This window comes from Bombus affinis, chromosome 3 (assembly GCF_024516045.1).
Source record: "Bombus affinis isolate iyBomAffi1 chromosome 3, iyBomAffi1.2, whole genome shotgun sequence".
NCBI classification, from domain to species: domain Eukaryota; kingdom Metazoa; phylum Arthropoda; class Insecta; order Hymenoptera; family Apidae; genus Bombus; species Bombus affinis.
Window position 1 is genome coordinate 6,847,071 of NC_066346.1, and position 14,506 is coordinate 6,861,576.

Below are 14,506 nucleotides of genomic sequence, written 5' to 3' on the forward strand. Positions count from 1 at the left end.
TCGCGATCGAAATTCGTAAAATATGTACGCCTGGATTCTATATCATGGACGTCGGAATATATATTCCTATATGTACAGATATGTTACTAAACTTAAGAAAGCTACATTCCCTATATTCTTACTAGGAGGTGATTAAATATTTTCCTTTGTACTTATCACCGACAATTAGTCAAATCTATATCTAAATTTTGACAAACTTCGGACTTAATGGTATAATCATGTATTTTACAAATTTTTAAAGTAATTTTTATAATGGAAAATCAACTCATTTAAAGAATTAAAGCAAAAAAATAGTTTTGAGTTTCGTGTACTTGACACTTTTGAGTAGTCTTCGTCTTCCCATGAGGTGTTTAGTGGAGCGAAACTCATTTTCATTGTATTGACTGTCTTGATCGGTCGTAGTGTACGAATTTCTCATATATTTATCAAATACGCATCTTTCAATAAATCAACATGCCGAAAAATAAGGGTACGTAAATAATTGTGTTTCTTTGTATGTTCTTCCTTTGTAAAACTTGTATAGAATTATGTGCAGAAGGTTGTGGACTTTCTGTACAATGTGGTTAGTTTCTTCTAACCTGTTAATGTCAAGTATTTCTTTGGAATCGTTCAATGTATCGTTGATAGACAGAGGTTGAATATTCTTTTTTGGAAAATTTACGAGAAATAATCGGAATAATAATTTTTAAACTTATTTTTTTTAGGAAAGGGAGGTAAAAATAGGAGAAGAGGTAAAAATGAAAATGAAACAGAAAAAAGAGAGTTGGTTTTTAAAGAAGATGGTCAAGGTAAAAATCTTAGAAATGACATTATGATATATATCTATGTTTTATTATTTAAATTCTTTGAATTGTGTTTATTTTTTCCAAAATGATACCATATGTTAATAATATTAAGTAGATAATACTTTAAATTGATAACATAGTTTTATAACTTTAAAAAAATTTTTATTGCGTATAATTTGGAAACATATCTTGAATAACTAAATTTTTATATTACTGCTTCATGTAGAATATGCACAAGTCACAAAAATGCTTGGCAATGGGAGGTTAGAAGCAATGTGCTTTGATGGAGTAAAACGATTGTGTCACATTCGTGGAAAATTGCGAAAAAAGGTATGGATAAATCAAGGAGATATAATATTAATTGGCCTGCGAGATTATCAGGATGCAAAAGCAGATGTCATATTAAAATACACATCAGATGAAGCAAGGAATTTGAAAACTTATGGTGAATTCCCTGAAACTGGTAAGTAATCACTATAAAATACTCGAAATATGAATGTATGTTCAAACTGTGAAAGTATATAAGCTAAATTCGTGAAATTTACTTAAATCATGTTCTACCTTTGTTTTTGATGTTTTTACAGTGCGTATTAACGATACTGTCACCTTTGTGGAAGATGGTTTTGATGAAGATATTGAATTTGGCGATGAAATTAGTGATGATGATGAAGATGATGTTGACAATGTAAGTATTTAATATCTTCAATAACATTTACAAAATATAATTATATGAAACTTTAAATTTTAATATATTATTACCTCGTTTCTTGTTGTATAACTTTAATTCTATTTGTAAGTAAAATATTTTTGACTTTATAGATCTGATGACCTTCAATATAACTATATTTAAAAGGTATGGTACAAGAGTGCATGAAGATACCTATTTGTTTCACAAGATACTATTATTTGTTGCGCGATTAAGATAATTAAAATTTTTTTGAAATAAGTAGCCAATTTCCTGTATCTATAAATAAATTTTCACTTGTCTGTGTAACATTGTGTTGCAATCTAAAATTGTTAAATCCTGAATTTTCAGGATTCGTAAGTGTCATTAGACATATGGTATTCACTATATAGCCTGTCTTTTACTTTCATATGATTTTAGTTAGGGATAATATCCCATGTTGAATGGGTACCAAATACGTCAATTTTTTAAAATTAACCTAAAAATGTGTATTAAACAAAGTTTAATGTTAAAGAGAGTAAGCTTTTAAGTGTGCTGTTTGCCCAAATTGAGCTATGAATACAAATAGTTATGTATTTATGTATAATATCAGTACATTGTTCTTGTAGTAAATTTCTTTTGTATATTTCTTCTTTAATAACTAAATGAAGTGACATACATGCACTGTCGTTGCAATTTTGAACAGGGGAAGTAGTGAGCACCATACATCACTGCAATTATACTTCTATATGTATCAAAGCGTTTCATTAACTCATTTGTTACATAACATGTACAATTTCCCGAAAAAGTTAATTATGCGATTGTATTTTCGAATAGGTCAGTGTAATATTTGAATAATGTAACATTGAATTCAAATGTTTTCATAGATGAAACTGTAATTTCCATAAAAGGTGAACTGCATATCTCAGAATTACACATATTTATTTTAAGAAACAAATTATTCGTTATATGAGATTTCTTATAAATATTATTATTTCATTCTTCTGTACTTTGTATTAAAAAATTGTCAAAACAGTCAAATCATGTTAACTGCTGTATAAAACATTAATTCCATTAACATGTATTAGATGAAATTAATGTCAACTGTTAACAACGAATAAAAATATATAAAATACTAAGTTTTCTATATTCATTCAATTCCTTCAAGTCCATTTAACTGTAAAAAGACTTATTTATGTAAAGATTACAATTCTCCTCAAAAAACTAATACAAAATGAAAGTTTGTTTATTTAATAAGAATTCAATAGGAATTTAATAAATTATTCCCATATACCATAAATATTGACTAGCTAATATTGTTTCATGCTTAAGCATTAATGAAATTTTAATAATGTCTTCTGCACGTATTTTATAACTTTTGCATGTTTAAAAATTTATCATGATATACAACAAAAATTACTAAAGTATAATAAGTAGGGTTGGGTATAATTTCATATTCTTGACGTATCATCCTTTTTTGTCACAAGTACATCAAGAATTGTGATGCAACAGTTTATTTATTACATTGTCGTTGATAACTCTATCACACAATAGTATATGATAAAATCATACCTTTTTTCCATTTCTGTTACTTTTTGATATCGTACGTGTGTACAATGGCTTTATAATTTTAATATAACATTGTATTAGTTACGTAGGAGTAAAGCGGAGGAAAATTAGAGTAGCCGCATGGTGTATACGCGTTATTCATAAAACCAAAACCATGAAATATATAAAATTACGTCAGAGCTAGAAGCGCACTGATGCGATACTGAATGTTAAATACATTTTTATTTGAACGCAGGTATGGGAGGACGTCAAATCTCTACATATTTTATTTACGTTGATAATCGTTTTTACGCGAAATCGCAGTAACAGAACAATCATAAGATGTTAAAGCGACTCTATTATAAACTTTAGTCAGAGTGCCAACGTTTACCTTATAAATTTAAATCAAATTCTATGATCGTCCTGTACATTTCGTTAGAAGAATTAGTCACAACATTTCACTGAAGTACTATTAGTAAAAATTAGAATTAAACAAACGAATTAACGTTTCAGACATTTAATTTCATATATAACTCCGTATTAAAGTTGTTCGGATTGAGGAATGAAATAGGTTTGTTCTACCATGTTCTTGATTTAAGAATGTATGTAGTGGGTGATAAGCTTAGGCAATTACAAAATGTGTACGTACTTTTTATAGCGTAACATTACTGGCTTATAGAAAATATTTATGAGAAAGATTTATAATTATGATTTTATAGTTTATGAAGATACATACATTATACCTGCATACTGTAGACAAATAAGTAGCATGTAGAATAAATAATTTGAACTTTTTCTCAATTAAGAATTAAGAATTAAGAATTATTGCCTTATAAGCATATATTATAGATACAGACTTATACGAAATTCGTTATATGTAAATAAGTAAGTCTGATTTATTTGCATTTTAAGTAGAAAAAAAACAGGACTAAAAAAACATAAACTAGCCAGTGAAGTTACGTGGTCGACACTGTATTTGCATATTTTTTATCAACGTACTCAATAGAGTATAGATAGTAGTTATTAGTAAAAAATGTACTGATATACTGCAGAAAAATGACAGTGAATAAAAAGATTCTGTTGTCAATGGACTGCAATAATATGTGTTACATCGGTTTCTTGCGTCTCGTGTAAAAGGGAAAATAGTTTTTTGTTTTGTAATACAAATAATGTATCGTAACAGTCAGAATATTTAAATGCCAGTATCGCAACGTCCGTAATGAGTTATATAATAAATGTTACGACAGTACATAGGAGCATAATGTTTTATTTTGATGCGTGTGTGATTGTGCCTTTGGTCCTTAGGTCAAATAGGCTCTAGGCAAGTCTATTAAACATAGAATAACAGTCATTATAGATAATAATTTATAAACTTCAGATGCATAATTATATCTTCTCAATATATTATACATTAATAGAATAGCTTATTTAAAGTATGTATATTTATGTATATATGTATATATATATTTTTTTCTTTTAAATACATACTATATACGATTCCTTTCTGTGCCTTTTAAAACTGTGTTATACATTGAAAGCTAACGCTGCTTAAATATTAAGACGTGTTTCGAGTCGTAAGAGTTTAAACAACACATTTTTCTCTATAGTCATGATGCCATCTGCCTTCTCTTTCGTTTCTCTTTTTTTTTCTTTTATAATAATTTTAATAATTTACACGATCGCGATACGAAGGATAGATCGTCGATTAACATTCCCTCCAATCTCGAGATTTATGCATGTAACATTTGTCCAATGATTCCGCTATATAAATAAAATATTCATGTTTTAATCTTGCAATTATTACAATCGTATAATAGTACATTTATATAAGTTACGCTAAGAAATTATCATATATACAATTAAAAATTGTTAGGAAATATTCTTTTAAATAAGTTAAATTTACATTGTATTACGATCCATGAAAACATTTATTTCTTGTAGCTATTCAAATCGGCAGATAAACGGGCATTGTTCGCACTTTCCTAAACAAGTTCCCCAATTTTGCACCTTGTCCGAATTTCAAATGATTCGAATAACAACAAGAATTTGTTTCTTCTTTTAGAATCTGTGTATGTGTGTGTATGTGTGCAGTTCATCATCAAAAAACGTGACACGAGTGTTGCTGACCTATCAAGCGGTATATTGCGCGGATAGATATACAATCATCCTAAAGCTAAAACGAACTGCCAAGTGGCGAGTTATGCAAAGTCACCGAACATCTGCTTTTTTTCGATTCCATCTTGCGTATCTGTTCCATATTTCAAAAGTGTCTATCAAATATATATCGCCGTAATGTTTGGTCGGGCTTGCATCTCAGACGAATATTTTCTTTTGCGATTTCATCTTTTTTTTTTCTCTTTCATTGCTTTTGTCCATATTGTTCCTGTAAGCATTTGCTCCTTCGTTAGTTTTCTCTTTCTGTTTCTTTTTTCGCTTTGAACAACACGAGAAAGGCGTTGTACATGGACGGGTTGGCTTAGTGAAGACTAGCGAAGTCAGCTAGTCGGACTAGCGACGACATACGTTATTTAATCGCAAGATTAAACGTAAATATATAAGGCAACTTAATGCAACCGAAAGGCAAGCAAATCCGAAGCATAGGCCATGAGTGTGAGAGTAAATTGTCGTGCATATTTTTCATGTGTTTTCACCAAGCACCGATAGAATAATTCGCTATATTATTTGATATAGACGCGAACAGGATCTATATCGATAGATAGATACTCTTCATTTTTTGATTTTATTTTTATTTTATTTATAGAATTGTCTCGTTTAACGTTCGAGGATACGTTAAATCAGACAAGACAGGTGCTTCCTTCGATTAGTGCTAGAGAATTTGCTTTTTTTTTATAATTGATTTTTTTCTTGTTTTATTATGCACGATTAGCAGATGACGAGGAATTTCTTCTTGTTCCAATAATCGCCCACGAGACCCTTATTGCTTCACTGTTCTCGCCTTTCTTCCATCATGAATCGATCGACGATCTTCTGCATGGACTCTCGCAATTCGTCTGGACCACTGGCGGTTCCGCTGGTCGTTGTGATTACGTGTACAGTTCTCGTTATTCTGCAAAGGAGTAAATTTTAGCGTTCTTTGTCTTAAACACAAAGTCAAACTAACGACACGAAAACGAAAAATAATTACCGCAGATATCGTTATTGTCTCGATCATGCACTCCTAATTAAAATTTTCTAAATCTACCATATACAAGTAAAAGTATGACGTTAAATATTGCCATATAAAACGAACGTAGAGAATATTTTTCTATTTCATAGGAAATTGAATATGGTTTTAAAATGTTTTCGACGTTCTTAAATTATATTTCAAGAAGGATACATTAAGCTTATTCAATTATAGACATTAAACCAGTTGAAGTTATGTGACAACGAATAAAAATGTTTAAACTCAAATAATGAGTTTTACTTCTATTCTATTTTATTTCGAATCTTGTATTAATAAATTCACCAATTTTTTTTTTTTTTTTTTTTTAAGAAGACCTAATTCTTTAGATTTTAAATATAAATATTAATAACACTTTCAAATACAGCGAATTTAGCCCAGTTTGACTGGAAATTTGTTGAAAATGATTCCTTTTTATAAATACCTTTCCTGAGTTTCAGGGTCCTCTTCTGTCGTTGTCGTTTCCATGTAGGATGGCTCGCTAAGTTGCAAAAAGTCAGATTCTGCGTAACAAATGAGAATTTATGAAAAGACATGTTCCTGCGTGTCGGATACAATATCTTACTATTTTAGCGGTTCACATAGATACAAGTACCAATCGTATATATCTCTCAATGTTACATCATGCCCAAAACAAGGGGTAATACTAGACACATATAAAAAAAGTAACAACATCGCTATACATTTGACGATACATAATATATAATACGCATTTTCACTCAGCCAACTATGCAACCGCTTTTCTCACATTTCATGTACATTATCTCAATGTTTCGTTATAAATATTTTACGTATTCATTTAATGGTCGTGTTTAACGATGTTTCAGTTCATAATGTCTGCCACAGGAAGTGAATAATATATCACTGAAATTATACTACGATGAAATATAATATTCGACTCCCTATATGCTCGATTATGAAATACTTTACGCATGCGATCTACGATTATCAGAATAATCTTGGTTTGAATTCTCCTTCTTCGAATTTCCATTTCGTCACGTGTAGTACAAGTACTATGGCACTAATAGCAGCGCTCGAGAGTCTATATAGATTAATTTGTAATCATTAAGTATGACATAATTACTGAGGCACGTTTAAAATATTTCTCACGAGATAGGTTTCGATTCTTTGGATTTTTCATTAGTGAAAATCCTCGTGTTCTGAGAGTAATGGAAGGAAGACAATTGTGTTATATTGTTACGTAACGTTACGTAACAAAATATAACATTTATAAATTACTAACTAGAACATTTATATGTATTAAACACATCCTATCATATAGAATGCAACAAAATATGATCTAATTAGTGGTTTATTTTTCTTTATTCGGGGATATTTCATAGGATACTGTGCATCGATTCTACTATATGCACATATATTTTTAAGACAAACGCTGTGTTGTAAAAAAAAAAGGAAAAAAAAGCAGACTATTCAAATAAAGCACACACATTACTTCGATTCAATTACTTCAGAATCCCTTGGAGTTTCACTGATAAAGCAAAATGAAAAGAAACCTCCCTCGTAAGCAGGACTGTGCTGCACGCAGCGAGCTCGTGTGAAGCGCTGATAAAAGCTACTGAATAATGAAGCGTTTAGCAGTTAGTCATAAGATATATAAGTACTAAAACTTTCCGATACAACAGAAGAGTATTCACTACGGTGAAAACTGAAATGGGGATTTCTTCGGTGGAAAATAAGTAAGATTACGTTTGTAAGGATAAGTCTACAAGTCGTATATTCTAAAAATCGAGTCTATCGAGTCTTGACCAAACGCTACCCTACGTAAAAGGATACTAATTTAATCGTCATGAAACTATGGAGATACAGAAACGCTACGTCAATACACGCTATGTCGAACAAATTTTTAGACGAAAACGATATATTACTCGTTCGTACTGTAAACATTTTTCTAAAAAAAAATCATTTCCAATGAATAAAGAATCAATGTCAAAGTATATTCGAAATTCCAACGACTAAAATAGAAAAAAGTATTTGCAAATTATACACTCGTCGACAGTTCGAGCTTTATCATCGTATCAACAGTATCGTACTTACAATTTTCGACCGAGGAAAACGCTCTCTCGTTTTGACCGTAGCTCTTTGAAACACCCTGTATATAGTGGCAATAAGTTTAAAGGGGCGCGTACTAACTACATCAGTTAGTGTTGTTAGACGAACGGTCAAGTGTTACTGCAAGTATTATTACGGTTCTGGATTTATCAGCTTTCCTTGGAAACGGAATGAAAGAGAGGCAATTTTGTGCATTCTCATATATTTGCGTTCCTCCGGCACTTTTCTTCCAAACATTTCTCTTCCTTTCAAAGACATATTTTACGAATAGGAAGATTTATAGATTTATTATACTTGTATGTCTTTTTAAATATTTAAAACACACTTGTTATTTCAACGTTTAAACGGATGAAAATCTCTTTTAAAGTAACTTCTTCGAATTTGATAAATATGGATTTTTTATTTAATATGCTAATCGGAGAAAACTAATTAATTCAACGATTAAATGTCCAAAATCTCTTGGACATAAGTAATGTTTTAATTCATAGATCCCCTATTTTTGATTTCTATTCGGATTAAATCATATAATGCCTATATTTGCAAAAATGAAAATTAATTCGTTTTTATTAATGTCAAATAAAAGTTTCTGTTTAAGGTATAATCCGGTTGATCAGTAAACACATTACACTTTTACAAAATTACAAAAATATTTATATTACATAAAATTTGTATCACACTTGCAAACGACTGCTTGACTTTTTTCAAAAAATTTGATTGCTCGATTACGAATGTAGAACAGTAAATCAAATCTATTTCGCATCTTACTTTCTTACTAAAATTAGTCGCGCTACTATCGTTAATTATCGAAGATTAATCTTTAAAAACACGCGAAGTTATTTGATCAGAAGAAAAGTACAGGATCATCGCAAGTGCCGTGTAAACTTGCACAGAATCACGTCGGAAGTGCATTTGACGAACGAACACGATTAGTGCGGTCGTTCAGCCATTAGCATAATAACTGTTTTGCAAACTCTAAACATAAAGGTTGGAGCGTTTTCAGTTTCACACAGGTAAGAATCTAACTCTAAGATAAACATTCTGCATTGACAAGCTGCATCGATCCGTACGAAAAGTACCTTTCGAAGCGGTGGAACGTTCATTTGGAACTCAATCTGTCGAGCGATCTTGTATGGTGTAAAATGGGTTCGTGTTCAGACGCACGTGTACATAGATAAAGGTTACTTACATGACGATTCGCCTAACAATCCTAACGTGACTAAAATATACGATTTGTTGGTCCCTCTACACTTTAGCTTTATCTTGAGTTGCTTATTGTCAGAAGAGCTAGAAAGGGTAAATAGTGAAAACTATAGGACGCATGAAATTAATGTGAGAATTCGAGCTCTATTATTTTAGTTTTTCTTGGGTACGTGCATCAGGCGTAGAGAAACGCTATTACGTGGAGGGATGAAAAAGTGGAATTATTGCCTTGTAAAACGCTGCAAGAGACAAACTTAAAGATTGGTACAAAATGCGATAAAGTATCATGCGAGGTGTCGATTATATTTTAAATCATGCAGCATTCGATATGTCGCGTCGATAGAATCAATCAAACGTGTGAGAAAAAAAAAAGCTTGCATACGAATCCTTTTGAAAATTTATACTTTCTCTATTACCTGTTTCGTAAGTACATGTACGATGCTATATTTCTCTTGAATATCATACCTACGTGATGATTATCATTCTTGCAATTACATGCTCTAGATATTAAAAGCTAAACCAACGTAGTAGAAAATTAGTTTTAATAATTGCAGTTATTATTTGTCTACGGTTTCTCTAAAATTAGCATTAAATCGTGTGCCTGTATTTATCCCATTGTTGCTTCCAATATTACTATACGGTATATTGAATAAACATATATGTAAATCGTCAATATTCAACTTCTCTGGGACTGTGCATACTGTAAAAATATCATTTGTTTCTTAAAACACTGTGTCTAGAAATGTGTAGTTGGAGGGTTCCTTTTTTTAATCCTAAGCCTATACATATATATGAAATACTTTATAAATCTCTATCAAACACTAATATCATATTCTGTTAATCGTGGTAAAATTATAGACAAATGAAAATGAATTTTCTAAATTTTATATCACGGGACAAAACATTGTATTACTATAATTATTTATTTCTTTTCATCCGAGGATCAATGTTTAATTTACAGCGACTTTCACTTATCATATAATCATTATCGTATTATTACTTAGAATATTTGAATAAATTTAAGAATAGGTATAACATACAAACGAAGAATTTTAATTTCACGTATTTGCTAGAGAAATACTAACATCGAAATACTATAACGTGACAGCATTTGAAATGTTATGCGTCTTTAAAATCGTTTCATTCTTACTATTAACAGAATAAGTATTTAATGTTTAATCAAACATTTATGAACTCTAAACAACCTACTTGAAAATATTAATAAATTAACAATAAACTGATACGGAGGTATCAACTTTGTAAAACTTAAACTTCATAGCAATTTATGGTGTATCTAGAAATTTATATATTTTAAATCTTTCCCAATTCAAATTCCTCATAATAGAAATAAATAAAATGAAGGGTAAATCGTACCCAGTTTGCCTCGGGTCATTGTTAGAGAGGGTGTAGATGGCACGTTGGAACGTTCGTGGCTCCAAGACAAGAATTATTGCTAGTAGGACCACCAATGTAGCGGCAGCTACGCTCATCCAACATGCGCAGCCCGCTCTACCGGAAGTCTTCGTCCTAGGTGTTCCCTCAACTGTACTTCGCCGTGTGCTCGAGCAAACCGACTGTATCGAACTGTCTGTTTCTGTTGCTTAAACATTACGTCCTCCTATGAATTGTTTGCTATCCGATTTGCATGTATACTCTTTTGATAAATTGATTCGACTGAATTCTGCGATCCCACGCCGTGATTAGTATGAAGAAACAGCGGGCGAAGTATGCGAAGAAAATAGCAGCGATCATCGCGTCGATGTGTTCGATCGATGCTTTTGATTTTTTGTTTTTGTCACATGACAAGGATATTTCGTGTTTTTAAACATCGATGACCCGAAAGCTGAGAAACTTCCGCGTGCGTTATACCTCTTGTTATTGACGATAATTATGTCCTTTTGAGGATTAATTATTGTAGACTCCGGGTTAAATTCACCCCAAACGTAAAGCTTTTGTTGATGACTTTGCGAAGCCGAAACGAATTTTTTTAAAGACTTGCCACTGAATTTTTTTAGTGGATTGTTACAGATATTTCACATATATGAGGTACGATATGGCCAATGCGTTATAGGATCACCCAATTAATGCGACTTCAAGGCTGATAGTAAAAGATCTTGTAGATTTTTATCGCGTGAAGTGATTAATATTCGTCGTGTAATTCTTGGTATGTTGAAAAGTTTTGCGATTAAATGGAAAATCCTGTGTATGTGATCTTTAATACGTGTACCATCGCTATTTCGTTTTATTGTATTAATGGATTGGTATACATGTATTATAATATCGGAATTTCGTAAAAAATACCAGACTGATTCAATCTAAAAAGTAATATCATATCTTTGTATTAGTACGTGTGAAGGTATTTCCAAAATTTAGTATATTTAATTACATTTATCAAGAAACTTATATTTTACAATTTTGAAAAATTTTTAATTCGATATCCAGTCTTAAATTTTCGAAAGTGATATGTAATAACTTTTACCTTAAAGATATATATTTCTCTATAGTAACTAAAGATGATATAAAATAAAGTTTTCAATATGCACAAATACTTTCAATTCTTTAATTGCTTTCTCTCTTTCTCTACAAGTAAATTAGAATACGATATTTCTTTTTATATATATGTAATTTTAAAAATTCGTCGGGTACAATGTTTGACCACGAATGACCATCAATGTGAAAAGTATGCTAGTCCCAGAAGCACCTGATTGCAACTTTATCCGTTCAACCAAAACCAACGATAGGGGGGGAAAAATAGGATAAAACTTCTCTTTCAACGAAGCACATTGAATCGATCACCAACAACCCTATGATGTAATACTTGCCCATGATAACTTCACGAAGAATAAAAAAACCACACACGTATGCAGATTTTACGACTGCATTTCACAAGCTTTGTTTTTCCTTGCGAATGGTTATCATCGTTTTATACGGTCAATATTCTTCCACCTTGTGCAAATACACCTCGAGTTACAAATGTTATGCAAGCTTAATATCATGCAACATCGTGTGCAAATAAAGGAAATATGTATATATATATATATTAAATTAGCCACTGACATAATTTTTTCGCAATTTATCAGCAAGAAAACCATATTTATTTATCTTCGTTGTCTACAAATCCATCTTTCCATTTAGAACTGACTTAATTTTTTTTAAAAGTAATAATTATAAAGTATCTATCATTTATATAAATTTCGAATGATTGTATTTTTTACTGAATATCCTTAAGTTTCCAAAACCTTTAAAATATACAGTTTTCTATAGCTCGTCCTAACATTTTCTTCTTAGTTAGTTCATCCTAATCTATTTCTTTCCCAAATGTTAACACTTATTCTTAATTCGAAGAAAATCGTACGAACGTCGTACGTATATCGTTTAGAAGGCCTGAATTAGTAAGTACGGACTTTGCAAGCTAAACCGAGATTGGAACAAAAACGATAAACAGGTGCAGTTGCATGCAAACAAAGCGTGCCACAATAAAAGCATACAGAAGACCGCAAAATTCACGTTCTCGGATCTGACTGTCTCTCGGGTAACTTGATTAGCGGGATATGTACATTGCTTACTTAGAAGGTTAGCTGTGAGTGCGGTACCTTGGTCGTCCTCCAACGGGGACAGTTCCGCACCTTCGTGCAGTGCTACATCAGACCCGCTGGAACTGCCCAATGTACACCTCTTGCTTGGAGATCTTCTCCTCGATCGTGGTGAATCGTCACTTTCAGTATCGCTGTTTAAATCATGCCGCGAGCTACCATTTTTAGTATAAATGTCACCGTTACCGGAACTAGGCGACGTGTCTTGAGAGAGTTGGCTCCCCCATTGCTCTACTTTCTCGTCGTTCAGGAACGAACGATCTGTCAGACTGCCATGGGCCCACGGCTCAGACATCTCGTTAGTGCTCTTTACGATCTTTGCCGATAGCTGTTCGATATTGAACGGCAAACTATCACGGCCTTTTACAGTTGGCATCGGTATATCACCGTAATCGCCACTAGCCGCCATCGCTCGTACGATTCGTCCGGTTTGTTCCGTGTCAATGGATTCGGTCGCGAAACACCGTACAGTCGTCACCGTCTTCGTCACGATCTCCCTCGAGACCACTTCGTCTGTGACACTTCTCTGAACCTTGGATATCGTTGTACGAGTCGCGCTATCGTAACTGCTTGGCAAATTCTCTACAATCGTCGTCTCTGTCGTGACAAATTTATCCGGTCTGGATAAATCTGTTTCTTTATCTTCTTTAGTCGTGACTGTCACGGTTTCTACTTTCTTTACGGTTTCACCTATCTGTTCAAACTTCTCAGAATCGAACAAATTATCACGCGTATCTGCCGTTTCAGTCGTAGGTCTCGTTTCGTCCGATACTTCGGGTTTTATCGAATCGCTCTTCTCCTTATCTTCTTCCAGTTGTCGCGCTTCTTTCTCGCCGAGCGGCTCCTCTGGCAACTCCTCGAGCAACTTGTCAGTGCGTTCTGCTAAATCTATCGATCGCGTGGCGAGTGAATCTATCGTCACTTTTGGCTGCTCGTCGTCTGACTTTAGTGTTTTACGTTCCTTCGACTCGGTACTTGTTATTATTTTGCTCACCGTCGTTTCGTTATCCATAGATTTCTTTACTTTCACCGGTATTTTACTTTTTGGGCTGCTTTTCTCCGGGGAATGCCCTTCTCGGAGCGGCTTCGATTGCTCGTTTGTTTTATACTTGAGATTGTACGGCCTGCTGTAGACTTCGGATGCTTCTCCGAACTCTAGATCTGTTTCGATGGACGACCTGGTAGAGTGTCGCGGGGCGGGAACAGGTTGCTTTGTTGGAGCAGAAGTAGCATGCCTCTCTACAGTCCCATCAATCTCAGCCGAATCATGCCCTGACCCATCCAAAAGGACATGGACAAGAACAGGAACAAGGACATAAAGCACATTGATACACACTAAGAATTTCAAGTCTAGCCCAGCTGCGACAGTTGGACTGAAAGATTCAGCGTGTTCTGGTCTCACAAACGTACTTGTGTGTACGCGCATACACACGAAACTCGTGTGCCCACACACGCATGCATATTT

The 14,506-nt window shown here is 32.8% G+C and overlaps 2 protein-coding genes across 37 annotated transcripts in view; one reads left to right on the forward strand and one right to left on the reverse strand.

Moving 5' to 3' along the window:
- The first annotated feature begins 244 nt into the window (after window positions 1-244).
- On the forward strand, window positions 245-2,588 carry LOC126914165 (eukaryotic translation initiation factor 1A, X-chromosomal). The gene is made up of 5 exons (XM_050717761.1): window positions 245-469; window positions 705-788; window positions 1,012-1,248; window positions 1,370-1,470; window positions 1,605-2,588. Exons 1-5 carry the CDS (start codon window positions 454-456, stop codon window positions 1,608-1,610), a joined length of 444 nt encoding a protein of 147 aa, XP_050573718.1. The 5' UTR covers window positions 245-453; the 3' UTR covers window positions 1,611-2,588.
- Window positions 2,589-2,947: 359 nt separating this feature from the next.
- The window catches only part of LOC126914137 (ankyrin-3-like), a 93,515-nt gene continuing 81,956 nt past the window's right edge, over window positions 2,948-14,506 (reverse strand). For 18 of the 36 annotated variants that reach the window (XM_050717615.1, XM_050717633.1, XM_050717634.1 and 15 more), the window contains 3 exons: window positions 13,015-14,313; window positions 10,823-11,048; window positions 6,603-6,681 (listed from right to left, as the gene is read on the reverse strand). In XM_050717615.1, the coding sequence (XP_050573572.1) occupies window positions 6,675-6,681; window positions 10,823-11,048; window positions 13,015-14,313 (1,532 nt within the window). In that variant the 3' untranslated portion in view covers window positions 6,603-6,674. Of the gene's footprint in view, window positions 6,065-6,602; window positions 6,682-8,233; window positions 8,289-9,434; window positions 9,533-10,822; window positions 11,049-13,014; window positions 14,314-14,506 lie in introns of those variants that run through there. The other 18 variants (XM_050717648.1, XM_050717628.1, XM_050717638.1 and 15 more) reach the window with 12 other exon arrangements.

Excerpts from the sequence above, each read along its gene's own strand:
- LOC126914165 (XM_050717761.1), top strand. Across the intron at positions 789-1,011 it reads TTTTAAAGAAGATGGTCAAG|AATATGCACAAGTCACAAAA; the intron begins GTAAAAATCTTA and ends TGCTTCATGTAG. Across the intron at positions 1,249-1,369 it reads TGGTGAATTCCCTGAAACTG|TGCGTATTAACGATACTGTC; the intron begins GTAAGTAATCAC and ends ATGTTTTTACAG.